We start from the raw sequence: 18,048 nt of genomic DNA, 5'->3' as shown, positions 1-18,048 counted from the left end.
GACCTTAAGTAGAGTAAGAAGCAACTCAGGGTCACATCTTTGATTTTATGAACAGCCCTTGACTGCAGCAACGATCCAGCCCTCTGCATTGGTTAAAAGACCCGGCTCACAACTGGAAATTGCCTCTTGGCCTCACTTCCTATTCACCACTTGGTTCTGGGAAGGGTCAGCATTTCAGTCTCTCCTCCTTCCCAAAGCCGGCTCATCCCTTCCAATCGTATTGCCACCCCAACCAGGAAAGAGCCCCAGTTCTTCACTCAAGCAAAGAAAACAACCCACAGCAGCCTGGCTGTGCTTGTCCATCCAGGTCTTCCAGCTGCACAAGGAAGAGGCAGCATCAGCATAGACAGACTTATGTTCCTTCTGAGGACTTACGTTCCTTCTGAGCCTCCTAAAATCCTGCTATCATCATAGCTCTGATCCCAAGATAAACCCTAGGTTTGTACCCAAAGCAGATACTTGACAGTGCTAAGATGACAGGGCTGTTGGGACCAGTTTCAACAGCATTGAGGATGCTGCTGTCCACAGGCAGCAGAGCTGGCAAATTTAAGATCAACTTCAGCCTGACTTCAAGGCCGTGCCATCACCTTGTTCCTGATTTATGCCGCTAATCACAAATATTGGCATCTGCCCCTCTGCCACCTTAAACCTAAGTGGAATAAGCAAAACTTCAGCAGTACAGTGGGACTAGAGTCCCTGTGGATTTTATGGGACCTGGACTAGGCCCCTTAGAGTTACTTTTGTGCCAATTTCTCCACAATTTATTGAGAAGTTTGAGCTTTTTCAAACCATCCCAGCCATGCAAGGAATGGGGTGGGGATGTTTTGACATGGAGTCTTGGATCACTTACAGATCCCACCCAGCTCCCTCTGTGCTCACCTTTTAATGCTCTCTACGTGCTCTTGTTTCTCAATAACATCAAGCAAGGAGCAATTCAGATAGCGTAATTTAAGAGAAAACAGACTGCAGGGAGCAAACACTGCACAGACCAGCATGAATATGCACGGAATGCTGCTCAGGACAGACATGGGCAGCTGCTAAAGAAACATTGATTTCCACTACAGGCTGGAGGGTTTAAAAAAAAAATAGAACTTACCAATTGCTGGTTGGAAGGGAGAGAGGACTTAAAGCCCATAGGGGTCTTCTCTCTTTCAGGCCTCTGGAGTTTAAGAGAAAGTAGACTGCAAGGAGGAGACACTGCACAGACTAGAGTGAATACACACGGCTGTTAGGCCCAGGCACAACCTGCATGTGGATGCAGCATCCGAGGCTAAACCTCCACCTGTTCCCTGTGTGCACAAACACATCTACGTGTGTGGGAGCATCTCTGCTTGTTGAGCTTCACAGCCCATACAGACTCTAAGTAATGCCACCACTTAACCAGGATTCTGAGAGGCTTGGCCTGGCAACAAGAAAAGGGGAATGCTTGGGGCAGGTCCTGGCTGCTGGTCAGAGATGGAGGGGCTGCAAGGCCCCTAATTAGCCTGGAGTGAATTTCCTTCAGCAGCACCAAATACCCTTTGCACCACCAGCTGCTAAGGTGGTGCAAAAAACCTCACAAAAAAACCCCTAACAGATACAGAATTGTGCTGCCTAACCAGATGAATTTAGCATTAGATTCCTGACAGGTTAAGCTAATCCTGTGAACATCACTAACGTTATTAAAGCAGATCCTCATCTCAGTGCAGTAGCACAGCCCTAATTCACATTACCCCCCTTATTTAATTTGCTTCACATTTGCTGCAGGTGAGGTTGGAACCAAGGCTGACAACACTCCCTTATCCTTCAGTTAAATTCTACCCTGTAAGAAAAAAAAATTCAAATTCTTCCTACATTTTCACAACAAACAGCTGCTTCTCACAAAGCAGAACAGACACAACTAATGAATGCATACACGACTGCCCCTGTTCTGAGTGTTTATCACCTAAGAAGCCTTGCAGAATCACATTTGTTTAGTCTGCAGTGAGATCCAAATCCAGTTTCAGACATGGATCTGCATTTCACAACTGGCTTTTGTTCCTCTATCACACTATTCCAACCTTTCCACCTGAATCCAAAAACCTGCCAAATTCAGTGGGTCTTCAGATCCGGTGCTCACCTGTTGAGCCACGAACCTTGCACTGATACAGCCCCTGATGAAGACACCTGAAGCAGCCCTACGAAGCAGAGCTGCTTTCAGTCTTCACCAGTAAGAGCTTTCCAGAATTCACAGAAGTGTATTAAGAGTTAGTAACAGTGCCCAACTGCACTCCACGAACCATGCCAGGGGAGGGCAGAAAGGCCAGGAATGACTTTGGTACTCCTAAAAGGGCAACAACAGATTTCATTTTGTATGCTGGGGTAGAAGTAGCCTCCTGGCACACACCTGGGTACCCCAGTCCATGCAAATACTGCTCTGAAGGTAGGAGAGTGATGGGGGCAGGCGGATGGCCCTTGGGCTGGGGAACCTCAGGAGACGCAGCCAGCTCAGGCTTCTTTTTCCACCTCGCTGGGAAAGGAGAATTCAGAGCCCTGGCCGCCCAGCCCCAGAGGGCTTTGTCAGCATTGTTTGCAGCAGGGAGCAGGCTGTCAGCCCCGCCTGGCGCTTCCCTTTGTGCATTTGCTGAGCTCTGATCTTACTGCGTCCATTGCCGTGGGGAGGGAACTGCTTGCAACCAGGGCAGACGGCTCCAACCTACTTTCGCTGGGTTTTGCACAGAAGGCAAATCTTGCAGGTTTCAAAGTTTCTACATCAGCAAATTGTCTGACAAGTGCCTTACCTGACGTATTGTCAAAGAAATGCCAATGTAAGGGAAGCGCGGCAGGGATGTTCTCTCATACGTGGAGGTGCCCAGCTTCTGTATTACACTCAGGAATAGCTCATCTACCGCCCCTTTCCTTTCCCTCAGCCCCTCAGGCCTAGCCCAACCTGCTCTTTGCCATCTTCACTGCCCCCCAGATCCTGTTTTGCCATCGTGCAAACACAGCGCAGGTGCCCCTGCCTCACAGCAGGTGCCCATGCAAAGCAGTTCCTGTGATGGGGGGAGAATGGGCCAGTCTCCCGTCTTATCACACAACCAAGTTTGTATTTCTGCTACATGATATCCATAAACAAATCACAAAGAGGAATCAGGGTGAGCCACCCTCCATGACCTCCCTCTAAGGGATCTGAAGGCCCCTTTGTGCTTCTCTGCTTTTTAAAAAGAGTCAAAGTCGTTAAAGACTACCCCTTAAGACAATACTACACAAGGTGCTGCAATAGCAACTGAGGGACTCTGTGAGCCCACCTGCCCCAGGCTCCGAAATTGGAGCAGGGAGTTTAAAGGAACCAGGTTCTGCATCAGCCAGTTGTTCCCTGTAGAAGTACGCGGATGACTGTCACAGTTGTCATCAGTGGAACATCAGGCCCTCTGGAAACCTCCAGGTATCTTGGTATGTGCCTTCTCTCCTCCCTGTCTCTGCGTACACACCTGCACATACACGACATTATCAGGTTTACTAGTGGCTTTATGAGCATTTACACACTCAATAAACATTCTTCTGCCTTGCAGATGTGCTAGCTGTTTGTAAATCCTTAATACTCTTCCTTTTGAGCCTGGAAGGGAACCAGGCCACCTCTACCAATACCATTCACTGTGGTTTATAGCTTGCAACTCCTTAAAAAGACTTTCCTCCCTCTCCCCTAAATCTCTACCCTTCTGAGTCATGCTCTGCGCAATGCCTGAAGTCAGCACTTCACACAAACCAGCTGAAGCTGGTCTCGGAAAAAATGCAGACACACACACACAGAGCAGGGAACAGCTACCAGCCGGGACCTGCAGCCTTGGCAAAGAGCGGAGCAAATTTGCTGGTGACAGCACCAGCTAGAAACGCAGATCAAGAGAGAACTTGGAGAAGCAGAGCAGCTCTCTGCTCTCCACCTCCCCCGAAGGCAAAGATCAGTGTTTGGGACACTAACTAGTCACCTGGGAAACTTGCACTGGGGGAGAGAAAGGCCTAGCACAGGCCTGTTTTTATCTTTGCATTACTCTATTCTTCAACCTACAGCCTAGGTAAATGCACCCTTTGGCCTTGGGAATGTCCCCCAAATCCATTTTGCACTGATGTTATTCAAGGCCAGATGAGATTCCTACTTTCAGCATCAATAGAACAATCCTCAGGAGAAAACTGCTCACAAATACAAAGGCCAGGAGGTACCCCAGGAATACCTAATTTGATTCCCAAGTCTCATCCACAGTTACTCTCCTCTTCCCTCCTCCTCTCCAAAGCAGCTACGAGGCTCACCACTCCCGTGAGGTCCCTGTTCCCTTTCACTGAGCCGTAGCCTCTCAGACAGTATCTTTTCCACTCAAGGATGAATACTCCATTACGCATTCCCATGCTCTCAGGGCCAACACCTCTGCTCTCTCAGGGCTCTTCCATGAAGGTAATGCTTGCCCTGAGCACTCTACCAAATGTCACGGAAGAAGCCACACCATTTTGAGAAGTCCCACAGGCTGGTTGAGGCAAGGTAGACAAGGTGCTTTCACAGGTCACTGCGGCTGCCCTGATCCAAGGACAAAGTTGTCCACTGAGGTGATCTGCAGTGGGCTCAGAAACAAGCCAGGGCAAACCAAAAGCAGTTCTGTTTTCTAGTATTCTAGTCCTGAGTAGCTGTGGGTATTTTGAGGAAAAGACTAAGCAACACCTGTTTAAGTAATGGTTAAGATGTGGAGTTAAAACTCAACCTGAGTCAGTAAGGAATGCACTGCAGGTCCTGCTCTAGGGGCTGGAGGACAGTAAATAATTCAGCATCTGCCCTACTTAGCCACCCTGGACAACCAGAGTCAGTGCTGGTCAGGCTAGGAATGTCCAGACAGGGAATGCAGCGGTTACACGAGTAAATCAGTCCCAGGAGATCCAAGAGCCCTGGATAATAGCCACCACACACATCCTGAAAAGCCCTCACAACTTTCAAATACAGCCCTGCCAATTCACTTGCCTCCATGCACTGGCAGCAGCGAGGTCTAATCCCTGACGTAGTGCGACAGCAGCCCCGCAGAGGAGCCCTCCTGCCCTGGTACCATGGAGGCACCGCAGCTGCGGAAGGGGATTGATGTCCTCTCAGGAGGGACTGACACCGGAGCCCACACGGGGCAGCTCATCCAGCTCCCCTGCACCCTTTTACGCTCGTGCTGTGTCACCTGCTCTGATGGGACATGGAGATGCTGGTTGTATTAGAAGGGTATGTTAAAACCTTCGCTGTCGTGCATGCTTTCTTCACAAAGGGCAAGAGAATTCTTCCCCAACATGCAACCAAGGACCACTTCCTCACACTAGCCACTTCACAGAGGAGCTTTTCCCACCACCATCTCACATGCTTGAAACTGTGATCTTCTAGGAGGTAACTGAGATTAAAGGGACGTGGAGAAAGAGATGAGCAGTCTCAAGGACCAGCCAGGAGAGGAGCCGCCCTGCTTACTCCCTTTTGATCTCCACAGAGAACACCACGGAGCTGCCCTTCTCTTTTGATGTGTCACCCTGCAGCTTGTTCTCTGGCAGGAGGGCAGGCCTGTTGCAGCATGACTGCTCCTGGATTTCAGCTGCTGGGGTAACAGTTGCATTTCAGCAGCTTCTGTGTGTTTCACAGCCTTCAGAGTCTCTGGGCTGACCCCAGGGGTGAAGGGGAACTGGGAAGGCCAGAGGGACACCACCCTCAGACTCAGCTCTAGCTAAACCACTGTCACTCGCATGGAAGATGCATAAATGGCTAATGTGACAATAAAACAGCATTATTTACTATGGAATCGTGAAGCACTCCACACGCTGAAACAGAGCAGAGGATCTCAGTGCCATGTCTAATCCTTGGCCCACCAGATACTGCTTAGATTAAGGGGCTTTTAATCATTTACAAAGGCGCTTACTGGAAGTGCATTCTGCTATGGAAACATGAGTAAGATCCCTCCTTACCTTCCTTGCTTCACAGCAAGGTCCCCACACCACAGCAAAGGAGTTTAGAAAGCTCCACTACTCCGAGAACATTATCCCACTGAATAAAACCTTCTGCTCAGAGCCAAGCCGCCCTGTGAAGGATCCAAGGACGGAGCGGTTTTGTTAAAAGTCAGGATAAAAATCCAGACAGCTGATAATAAGCATTTTGTAAGCCTGATCTACAGCTGATTGAACTCTGACTGTCTGGTGATAACAGATCAGGCCTGTATAGCATTTCATACTCACTCAAGAGCTTATCGCACCAGATGTCAGGTTATGCTTCCCAGTGAAACAGAGCACAGGATCAGAGGTCCAAAGAAAGGAGCAGCTCAGCCAAGCTCTGCAGCCAGCTACTGACAAACCTAAGAAAGGAACCCGTACTTCCCAACCTAAAATGAAGGTCCTTTAGAACTGAGCCCCTCCAGTTCTTGCCAGAGCATTATAAGCATATCCTGACCCCAGATGACGACCCCAAGCTTTCTTCTTCAAACTCAAGACCCCTCTGGAGTCTAAACCTAGTGGGTAACCAGCTCTAAGGCAACAAGGACACTCCCACATAATAAAGTCCAAGAAACTGAAGCTTGAGCTGATAAGAGAATTGGTGGCAAGGCTCCTGCCCGTCCAAGGGACTTTTGTGCAAAGGCCTGTGGGAAAGCAAACCTCCTGCCCATGTTAACACAAGCAAATCTAACGAGAGAACCGTGGTGCCTGCAACGAAACCCTGAAGACTAAAGAAGGATCCCAATGGCAGGAAAAACTTCCCACACACCACTTATCGATCACCTCTCCACTAGGCCCAGAGAGACTGCATCGAAGCTTTGGAGACTCAGAGCATTCTCATCCAGGCACCAAACTGAAGTGTACACAGCCGAGCTGCATCCATTTCCATAACCAAGAGGGCACAAAGAAGCCAACAATTAATCTTTTTGATCCCCTCTGACCTCCCCAGCGCTCCTCATTTGCAACAAGGCCAAACAGGACCAGCCTTCAGCACATCCAGAGTGAACCTCAGACTCACACCTTGGATTTGTGGTTGCTTTTCCCACCAAGCCCCCCAACTCTGCCAAAAGGGCTCCATTTCCTCATACCTCCACCTCGCCTAACAAATCAAAACTTTGCAAGAGAACAGGCTTACACCTGGAAGAGAAAAGATATGTGTTTGGTTTGTGGCTGTTCTTTTCTCAGGCTTCCACACTGCCAGAAACAGATGCCTCTATTTCCATGGGCTGACACCTCTCACTTTTGTCCTTTAACTCACGGGCAGCAAAGTGCCAGGAAGAACATGAACGAACTTGCCCTCAGCTGAGCAAAGGAAATCCGAAAATCTGCAGCTTCTGCCGTCCAAGCCTGTGGTGACAAGTTGCTGGGTTTCCAGCTAGAGGAAGCTGCTTATAGGAGCAGACAAGTTGCTGCCAACTTTGAGTTCCTAAACTTGATTCCTCCACTCTTGGGCTGGTCACACATTCTGGGGAAAGTTGAATTAAACAGTTTTTAAACCATGACACCATTTAGAAATGCTGATGAACAGCACCTGCATGTCTGTCAATACATATATGCGTAAGGGAAGCAGACAGCAGCGAGATAGGTGCCTAGAACAGTCATTTGTTCTGGCAGCTGTCAATGTTAAACTGATAAAATTGCTGCTGTTGCACCATATTTACAGACTAAACTAATCCCCACTGAGTGCAAACCTTGTATTCATCCAGCACAAGAATCCAGGAAACAACAAACTGTCTTCTTGGCATAAGCACGAGTTAAAGTTAAAAAAAATAAAAAATAATAAAAAAAGAAACTCTCATTGACTCCGTCTAAATCTTACTTCCTGCAAAGGCTGAAGGCAACTGCAGAATCATCCAGAAACCGGAACCTCCAAGTTCTCAGCCTCAACTTTGACATTAGCTTATGTGTGACTAGATGCTTCACCTCTTTTGCCTAGATTTTTCCATCCAAGGAAGGGGGATAGTTACCTGTGACTTGCTACACAGCAGTGGTGTGAGACTTAATTAGTCAGAACACTTTGAAGGTATGGTACCTAATTAGTATCTGAAGTGGCTGCAGTGATTATTATGGACAATGGCATAGCTCACAGCTTATGATACAGCTCAGCTCATCAGTACTTTTCATTCTCAAAACTGCTGTGCAAACAGACAATCAATATTCTACATCAGAAATCTCCACAGCGGTGTGTGGTTATCAAGCTCATTTTGTGGATGGAAAAACTGAGGCAAGGTCTGATGGGGCCCAGCAACAATCACAAACCACAGAGCATGGGAACTTCACAAGGTACTCACGGGAACGCCTTGCTTGCTGCCGGGATGGAACAGGGCAGCAGCCCGACAGTGCCATCGTAGTGCCCCGCAGTGTTCTGGGTCTCTTTGGAAATGCTCAGCTGTTGTGCTCTCTGCAGGTGTTGAATTTAGCAGGCTCCTGTAAGAATAGGAAAGAGCAAGCAGGATCTCTTAACTAACCCCACAACGCAGATGCACATACACACACAAGTAACATGGCACATGGTGAGCGAGCCAGGACAGCTACAGGACCTACACATCAGCACAGCCTGATGCCATACGCTCCCAGCTGAGCGGTGCGAGCACAGCCCTCCCTCTCCGTACTCGGGGAAGCTGCATCTCCCTTGATTTAGCAGCAGCAACCACCATCAGGTTGGCCCCATCCTTGGATCACGGAGATGAGCAAGCAGTACCTCCAGCAGAGGCCTCTGCGCCATCCCCTAACGTGGGTACCCCAAACTCTGCAAGGGTCACCACCCCCAGAACTCACACAAGGGGCATCTGTTTCACCAGCTGAACGACAACCAACCAACCAACTTTGCCAAGTGCTCTCAGCAACAGAGAGACAAAGCATTGGTTTCCACCGTCATCTTTTATTTCATTCTGTCCTGCCTTCAGGAGACCTGGGAACATGTTTTAACCACATTGCAAAATGCAGAGAGTATATAAAAAAAGAAATTCTCCTGAGCCTTACATAAGCGCTGCAGTTGAGATCCATAGGCTCTCTTCTATCACTGTCACGAAGCTGGGTTCCCACCTGTCTCATCACCCGACAGCTTCCTGGAGAGCAGAAGGAGCAAGCTGAAAAGAAAAGGAAAGAGGCGTTTGGGGTTTTTTCCTCCTGTCTGCTAAAGGACTGACTCCATTTTGAGCCCTATAGTATACCAAGAACTGCAGAGAGATTTATATTGCTGTTATTTTAAGCTGCATTTGTGGCAATATCCAAAGGACAAGAAACAAAGCGCGCTGCTGCACCAAATCCAAACAAAGCTAGTTTTGGAGCCATTTCTGAGACAGTGGGACATTGATATGAGCGATTTAGTAGTACAGACTTGAGAGACAGATAAAACGTCATCATACTGTTACATACACACTGGGCTGGCTTGCAGGTCTGTACATGGCCAGCATATAAAGGCTGGGAAAAAAAGCAAAACAAACCAACCCAACCCACAACCTATCAACAAGCAGCAGCCCAGAAGAATCCCCCAGGCAGCAGATACTGATCTATCACCCAGTGTATAAGGAACATAAAATAGGGTCTGTTTGTAGGGGAAGGTCATTCTAGATGGGTACAGGACAAGTCTCCTGTCTGTAACTTAGGGTTGTCTCCCTTCCTAGCAACGCTTCATAAATTTTTTCACAGGCAGGTGTGTAAATCCCCAGGGGAAAATGAAAGCGAGAAACCCTACTCACCCCTTTAAAGTTGAGCACTGAACAGATAAGTCCAGGTCTATTTTATAAATATCTCAAAGTTCAAAGAAAACAGCAACTAATATTGACACAACCCAACAGAAACATCCCAAGGGGCAAGGCTGTAGGTTGCATGATACTCCAGTGCCACCAGCTGCACAAGGAAGGACAGCACAAGGAAGGGGAGGCTGAGCTGCCCAGCAGCACTGGGTGAGCCAACACCCCGCCCCTCAGTGGCGCTTACCCATAGATTGTAATGAATGTCAGATGAGGTGCTTAATTACCAAAGTGATACATTTTATAAGCTGCAAGAAAGATCAGGCACTTGAGCAAACCCTCAGGAAAATACATGACAAGTTGGCTCTCCCTTCACTCCCAGAGGGATAGTGAAATCAGCCCCAACTTAAAATTGTCTTCAAGAAAATTAACAGCTGCCACCACCACCAGGAAAGGCCCATTTGTCAGCAGCTGAGAACGCAGAGGAGCTCTCGGGACTCCTGCTAGGAGTCCTAAACATTTTCTGCATAGCACAACACTGCTGAAGGCGCATTTATGTGAAGACCCTCAAAGCCCTTCTGTGACCTCGTCTCTTTTAAACACACATAGACTTTTTCCTCAAGCCTATCCATGGATCCCAGCAGCTTTTCATCCACAAGGCTGTGGCCAGCCAGCCAGAACATGGCACACGCTTCACTCTCAGAGCTCACTGTGGAGGAAATCAAAGCTTTCCTTTCCCCTCCACTATCACTGCATGAGTAAATAACAAGAAAGTCCCAGTAAGGACAAACTAAAACACAACCAAAGCTCCTCTCCACCCCTGCACAGAGGCTCACCTCGACATGAGAGCTGCTAGGCAAGGGTACCTCCTGGAGGAGAATTCCTCCTCTCCACTCTCTCTGGTAGCAAGCTCTCATGACACAACACTTAGGGTGCATACCTGGGCTTCCCTCTCACCTCGCAGTAAGGAACCTAGAAATTTGTAAGAGTCATCAGTTACCTACTTCTATGTGTCATAGTCTGCTCAAGTGAGGTTTTTAATCTGTTTAGACAACACTGTAGAAGTGCAACTCCTACTTCCTATCAGAGCTAACAAAACCACTATGTATGAACTAAAGCTAGCAGGGATATTAAACCAAGAAAAATGAAGTTAAAATATGGCATTTTGCTCATCTTCTTTCCTCTTAGATTTTACTGACAAAAAAACCCCACCAAAACCAAACAAGCAAAACCTAACCAAAACCACAACCCTGTGAAAGCTGTAATACTTTAACCTTAGCCAAACACAACTTCAAGCTTACCAAAGTCTCATTTGAGTCTGTAAGCCTGACAAAACTATAAACTCAGTTAGCTGGGATGGCTTAGGTGTTAAAAACAATGTAAACAAAAAGAAAAATTAAAAAAACCAAACACTATTTACAATAAAATTAAGTTACTTTTATTTCAAGGATATTATTACAAAAATCACTCGCTCCGTTACACACTTAAACAAGTACATGCCCTACCATATAAACCCCTCACTCCACAGAAATCACACCATTCTCAGCCTCCCAGGCACACTCCAGGCAAGCCTCATCGGCAAAGGTGCACTGATCACAGCCCGACCAGTATCATCGGACCACAGACTGGTTTGGGTGGAAAGGGACCTTTACAGCTCATCCAGTCCAACCCCCTGCCCTGCGCAAGGACAGCCTCACCTAGGATGAGGTTGCTCAGAGCCCCGTCCCACCTGAACTCGGATGTTTCCAGGGATGGGGTATCCACCACCGCTCTGGGCAAGCTGTCGACCAGACACCCTCTGCCAACGATCCAATGCACTTGTTCATTGCTGGTAAACCAGGTTATATGTTTTCCAAGAGTATTTTATACAGAAGACGTGACAAGCAGCAGAACAAACAGTGCACTGCAAGGGTCCACAGAAATTTGAAAAGCTCCTTTCCTTGAAAAGCTCCATGGACAAAAAAGGCATGTTCTTTCTTCTTCCAGGGAATGTTCTTGGTACGTATACAATGCACACATGTAGCAACTTTGATTTCAAAAGCACTTTCTAGGAACAGCAATCTCAGAACTCACAAGGTAGGTTAAAAATGCCACCGCATTTTGCAGATGCAAAGAAAAAAGTCATTAAAAAAAAAAAATCACACAGATATTTGCCTCCAGCTCCCCTGGAGGTCAATGTCTGGCCCCAACAGGGATTTAGGAATTCCTTGATCTGACTCTGTAAGCAGCAAGCACCGCATTGCCTACGAATTCATGAATGTGAAAGACCATTTATCAGTTACTGCTCCTGTTCTGAAGGCCCCCTGCCCTCACAATTTGAGCCATTTGATTTAAAAAGCAAGAGGCTTCTGTCCCAGCTGGTGCTCCCAAAGCAACACACCAGCTCCATGGCGCAGTCCTTCGTTAAGATCTGGGTTATCCTCTCCGCCATATCCCCGTTGATAGCAAGAGATCGGAAGTGATCAAAGTCATTTCTGCCCAGCTTCCGCAGGCGGCGTGCAGCTGCCCTGTAGCACTTCCAGGGCTGAGGTTCAATCAGCAGGTACGTGCACAGAGAGGAGAGGAACGACAGGAACTCCATCAGGCCGCTATCCCCATGATTCAGGTGGATCCACATGGTCACAGACATGCAAAACACGATGTCAAAGGTGGAGCGGCCAAAACGGCTCAGGTAGGAGCTCAGGAATGGCTCCCTGGCACTGGAGTCCATGATGTCCAGGTTGGCAAAGGATATGGAGGCAGGAAAGGGGCTGCACTGCCGAGCCCTCTCAATCAACACCGGATCAATGTCACAGCACAGAAGGTTCAGATCCGTTCCAGCTGCAGGCCGCTCCAGGCTGCCTTTGCTCTCCTGAAGGCCGAGGAAATGCCTGTACAGAGCCACACTTAGCTCCTGCAGAAAGCAAAACAGGGGTTCATGGGGCCTACGCTGCTTCAGTAACACATACCAAGCACACAGGAACCAACTCTCAGCAGCAAGGCACAAGTGCCACCTCAAGAGCTTTCTCTCGAAGTTCAGAACAATAAGCGCACCAACGATCTTCCTTTCTGTAGCAAAAAGCATCACGGTATTCCTGACTACTGAAGTCAACCAGATACTGGAACTAAAACTGTATCAGCCCACACTTGGGGTTTTGCTCCAAAAACTACAAGAAAGATGAGTTTTGGTACAGGAATCTTGCTGGATATCCCCATCCAACGTGGGGGCGAAGGCTTCACTGACTTCCCTAAGCAAGCCTCAGAGTTCCCCCGTGGCACCAAGAGCTATATATCTTGCCTGAATTGGAGTAAAAATTTCTTCTGCCACTGCTAAAGTAAAAGACATTCCCTGACCACCAGACTGCTGCTTAATAGTTAACACGAGAGCTTTCCTTTGAATTTCCTTCCACAGAGTGTGCCACTAAGTGGAAAACTTATTAATATTTTACGGAATGAGCTCCTGAATGACACCGGCCGAGCTCGCCGCCCACACAGGCGGGCAGAGGGTGTCCTCTAGTGGCGAAAGCCTCTGCAGCGCAGAAGAACCGTACCGAGACCATTTTCACCTGACCTGTTCCACAAGTTCACCTGAAATAGGATCTAGAATCGTCCTTTAGATAATGCCTTAGGCAGACTTTCAAACCTTCTGGCAGGGGGCTGGGGGAAGAGAAGCCATGGAAACAGCAGTACTATTTTCTTCCCCTGCCAGAATGCAATCTCATTCTGAATGAGTAATTGTTCCTAATACACTGATAAAAGTCTCCATCTGAAAAAAAAAATATCTTAAAACATTATTAAACACTGCATCAAAGATGCACAAATACTTCTGAGTTACAAGACAGCAAAGCTACACGCTAAGAAAAAGTCATGAGAAAAAAGCTGAACTACGTAAAGAGAATGAACTTTCAAAATGAGCAATTCTACACGATTCACCAGCTCTGTCACAAGATCCTCAGGAGCACGTGACCAGGATTTTAGTTTCAGGTTCTGTCTCATGGATAAATGATGTGATACTACACAATACACAACCGATTACAGTTTCTTGCCTCAGGTTTGTCCAGTTCCCTTGCTCTTAGGGGTCCTATACCAACTCTCTGGTGCTCAGGACACACAGCACCCACTGACAATCTCCTGAGCCCCACCAGTCTCATGCTGCACACAAGTCCTGCTTTCCCACTGTGCCTTTTACACAGGCTCAACCCCATCCCAGGCTGCTACCCCTGCCCCGCTGTTCTAGGCTGTTCCATTCCTCCCCAACCCCACAGGTCATTGCTCCCCAGAGCCTTCCCCACTGCCCCCACCCAGTCTTCTCAGTCCTGCCCCATTCTTTCCCAAATCCCAAGGGAGTGCCTCCCTCAGCCCTCCCAGACTTCCCTCCAATGCCCCAACCTCCCCACTCTGCCCCAGTGCCCCCAACACCCCACCCCAGTGCCTCCCCATCTTTCCAATCTGTCTCCCAACACCCTAAGCTCCTGCCTGTCCCAGTCTCCTCCACCTGTCTCACCACCTTGGGTCAGTGCCTTTTCCAGTCTTCCCAGTTTGCCCCACTGCCCCTCTCCCAGGCCCTCATCCCCACCCTCCCCACCTTCTCAGTCTGCCCCCACCACCAGTGCCTCATCCCTAATCTTTTCCATATGCTGGACTGTCCCCCAAAACCCAAGACAAGTGCCTCCCCAGTTTGCCCCACCACCCCCCAATTCCGCAGACCAGTGCCTCCCTCCCGTCTCTCCCAAAGCCCCCCCAAACTCCCGATCAGCACCTCCCCCTCAGGCCTTCCCACAGGCCCCAAACCTCCAGACCAGCATGTCCACTCAATCTTTCCTGCAGGCCCCCAGTCTCCAGAGCAGTCTCCCCCCGAGCCTTTCCAGCCTTCCCCACAGCCCAGACCTCCAGCCCAGCGCTCCCCCTCCCGCAGGGACCCCCAGGCCTGCCGCCCCGCGGCCTACCCCTCCCGCTCCCGCCGAGGCGCCCTTTTACCCCCGAGTTGCACCCCACATCGAGCCCCAGCACCGGGCGGGCCGCCGCGGGGAACAGGCTCCGCAGGAGCCCGCCAGGCAGGAGGCGGACTCGCCCCTCGGGCGGGTGGAAGCGGGAGTAATTCGGGAAGTTGCCGTAGGGAGCAGCGCCAGGCTCCGAGGCGGGAGATCCTTCGCTCATGGGCGCCGCCATTTTATCCTCATCCCCGCGCGCCCCGGGCGAACACCGGACGTGAGCAGAGACGTTCCGGGGAAGAAAGGTTCCGGGGGGCGAGCATTGCCTCACCGGGCCCATTCGAGTGAAAAGATGAATGCTTAGAGATTTTGTGTAAAAACAGCCTGTCTGGGCCCCATCACACGAGGGCAGGCTGAAGCAGGAGAGCTCCAACAACCCAGGCCCTGCCACCTTTGACCCAGCATTGCCATGGCGACGCTGCAGCCTAGCATGGGGGCACAAGCCTTGGGGGTCGATCTTGGGGTCCCCCCCTTTCAGGGCACCTCTGCGGAAGGGCCCTGGGGGTGCCACTGCCCCCAGAAACTACCCAAATAGAGCCAGAAATTTTATCTCTGCTTTTGCTCCATGGCAGTGTCAAAACCCACCAGAATCTGGGCAACCCAACTCAGCCAGTGCTCTCCCTGTTTATAAAAGCTTTACAAACTTTTATACAAGTGCTATTTAAATATATATATATATAAATACTGTATAAACATTACTTAAATTACATTTAAACATGGGATAGCCCAGGCCCCCATAGGCAGGCAGCTGGCAGGAGGTTTTACAGCAGAAGTTAAAGGAGGACAAGGGTTGGCACGGGGGAGGTTTTAGGGTCAAGTTGACAGAGGGAACCTGCATTTTATTTCACGCTGCCTTTTTTTTTTTTTTTTTTTTAATCACATTATGAAGAGCAGAGGGCGCCAGGAGCTCAGAAATGCAGGTGAAGAGCTCCTGGGCCCTTCTTGCATGTTGCTCCTGCTGTGGAGGCAGCAGCAGGGATTGGCCGGGATACAGGCTCCATCTTTCCTTGAAATACCCCAAGCCTGCAAGGGAAGGAAGTCAGAAATCAGTGCAAAAGTAAATAAAAATTGCCCCCTTTCCAGATGGTGGAATTCAGGTGTTCTGAGGTCTCCTCTGCCTCTCCCCGGCTGCATTTAGAGCCCCCAAATTCCTGTCCCATGGTTATATCCCTACCTCTTTCCAGCATCCTTCACACCCTGATGAATCTCCCCATCACCCTCCTTGTCCCACATCCCTGTATCCCACCTCTGAATGGGCCCACTTGAAGCCGAATCAATTTTTGCCCCATTCCTCAAGAGCCAACTGTTGAGATTTGAATCATCAGCCTTTTATCCTGTTTGTGGTAATTACAGGACCAGCTAATGATGCCTCATAGAAATACTCATGGCCACCTTATTGTTTGCAGAGAAATGCTCCGCTTCAGTTATTTTTCCACGACTGCTGTCCCACAAACAGCAGCAAACCACAGGGCAAAATACTTTCCTTGCTGCAGAAAATGCATCGGTGGGCAGTAAAGTGCAGACCAGCCGTACCCTGCTGTTTAGCCAGGCTCCTTAGGAAACAAATCTCACCCCCAGCTGTGGGCACAGCAACTCCCAAAGAGCACAAATCTGTCGCAAGAAGATGCTGCCACTGGGATTTCTGTCCTCAGAGAGCTTCAACAGCCTGGGCTAATCAGCCCTTTGGAGCTGATGGAGAGAGAGAGGAGTTTTCACCCCCTGGTGCAGGCACTCATTTAGGTCAGGTGAATTGCTCTCTGGAGGCATTTCTTTCTCTCACTACTCTAGAGAAAGCTTAGTACGTCAGTTTGCTCTCCAGAGCTACAGAAAATGCCCTCTGAGCAGGTGCCTTGTTGACAACACTTGTTTACCCCCGCTTGCTTCTTTTTTAATCCTGTAGCCACTTAAACCAAGTCTGAGGGAGAACAGCATCCTCGCTCAAGGAGCCCTTTGGTCCTCAGTTCTCAAATACTTGATGCCTACGCCAGAGCCACATGCATTTTATTCCTTTGTGTAGGATGTGTTCCTTAGTCATAACCAGAGGAGGGACAGCCTGGTCCCCATCAAAACTTTGAGCCATGCCACAGTCTTGTTTATGTTTTCTCATTTAAAGGGATGAAGCACCAGCTGTGCAACCAGACCTTCCTTCAGCTGTACTGCAGTAAGGAGACCTCACAACAGCAATAACAGTTTTGCAACAATTTATTAGCAATGTTCAGAGAAAATACAAAATCCTATTTACAATGAAACAAGAAGAATGGCTGGACAAAGGGAGCATGGGGATACAGAGCAGGGCCCGGATGATGCAGACCTCAGACAAAGGACATCCACATGGAGGAAGAGAAGCAGCCCTGCACCTTCCCTGCATGGGTGGTCGGGGAACCTGGGAGGAACATGCCCATAGCTATATGCCATCCCTAATCCTGTGTTACTCAGCCTCATGAGGACTTACACCTCTCTAAGCACGTAGATATTACTCACTGCTTCAATGCAAGTGCTTTCGGCAGGTCTGGCTTGGATGGACTGCAAGCTGTGGGGTCAGCACAGAAGAGGTACCAGGACACATGCAAGAAGGGAGCCCGGCAGAGGGGCATGGGAGAGCAGCAAGCCATTCCCACTCAAGTGGCCTGGAGATGGAGCAGGTGCCATGCAAGCTTTTTCCACACAGGAGCAGAAAGCCAGGACGTAGCAGAAGCTCAGGCAGCAGCAAAGTTACTCCACACCAGAAGAGAGAAAAAAAAAAAAAAAAAAAAAAGAGAGCAAGAGATCCAGAGTGGGCTGCAGATCCGTGTTCTCCTCCCCAGGTCCCAGGGTATGCAGGGCCAGTTTGGAGGAGTCCCAGTGCAGATAGGAGGGCTGCAGAGCTCTGGTCTAGATTGTCCTCCAGAGGAGGGGTTTTAAGACTATCTCAGAGTCAGAACTCATCATGTAACTCCATACACCCTCCTCAAAAGCAGAAATATCTGCAAGGCCTTTTGCTGTGAGCAAAAAAAGCTACACAGCCAGTCTGCTAAGATATTTCAGAAATGCCTGCATGGGTCTGAGCCAGAAAATTCCCTCCTTAAACTGCTGTTTTATAAACTTTTAGGGTGCTTATCCTGCTGTCCCCTCTCCTGATTCAGCCTGCTCAGCAATTTAAGGCTCTTGTTTCTTCTCTGCAACACACTGCAGAAATCAGTGGGTCATGAACGTAATGCTGTCATCACTTAGTAGTAACCTTTACCCCTAAAAAGATTTTGGCTTTGGCGTTTATTATTTTGGGGGGTGTTGGGGAGGTGAGCAAGGTGGAAGGCATCACTTGTGCTGCTGTATGATCACGGACAAGGTCAGTGCAGCCACAGAGGGGCTGAAGCATTTTTTGACTCTCTGCACAGTAACTTTCCTCTGCCCAGCTCAGGGCATTGCACACGTGTGGCAGGAGGATACAACATGTG

At 49.1% G+C, this 18,048-nt stretch overlaps 1 protein-coding gene across 1 annotated transcript; it reads right to left on the bottom strand.

The window, feature by feature from the left end:
• Positions 1 to 11,059: 11,059 nt before the first annotated feature.
• Positions 11,060 to 14,806, bottom strand: BCDIN3D (BCDIN3 domain containing RNA methyltransferase). Its single transcript, XM_055696463.1, has 2 exons — positions 14,601 to 14,806; positions 11,060 to 12,537 (listed from the first exon to the last, which is right to left on the bottom strand). The coding sequence occupies exons 1-2, from the start codon at positions 14,790 to 14,792 to the stop codon at positions 11,923 to 11,925; spliced, it is 807 nt and encodes a 268-aa protein (XP_055552438.1). The 5' UTR covers positions 14,793 to 14,806; the 3' UTR covers positions 11,060 to 11,922.
• Positions 14,807 to 18,048: the final 3,242 nt, after the last annotated feature.

Source organism: Falco cherrug, chromosome 19 (assembly GCF_023634085.1).
Source record: "Falco cherrug isolate bFalChe1 chromosome 19, bFalChe1.pri, whole genome shotgun sequence".
Classification (NCBI taxonomy): domain Eukaryota; kingdom Metazoa; phylum Chordata; class Aves; order Falconiformes; family Falconidae; genus Falco; species Falco cherrug.
The sequence above is the reverse complement of the archived record's forward strand: the minus strand, read 5'-3'. Positions and strand labels throughout refer to the sequence as shown.

Coding starts and splice junctions, on each gene's coding strand:
- BCDIN3D (XM_055696463.1), bottom strand. CDS start 14,792: ATGGCGGCGCCCATGAGCGAAGGATCTCCCGCCTCGGAGCCTGGCGCT. Junction 12,538..14,600: donor ATGTGGGGTGCAACTCGGGG/GTAAAAGGGCGC, acceptor TGCTTTCTGCAG/GAGCTAAGTGTGGCTCTGTA.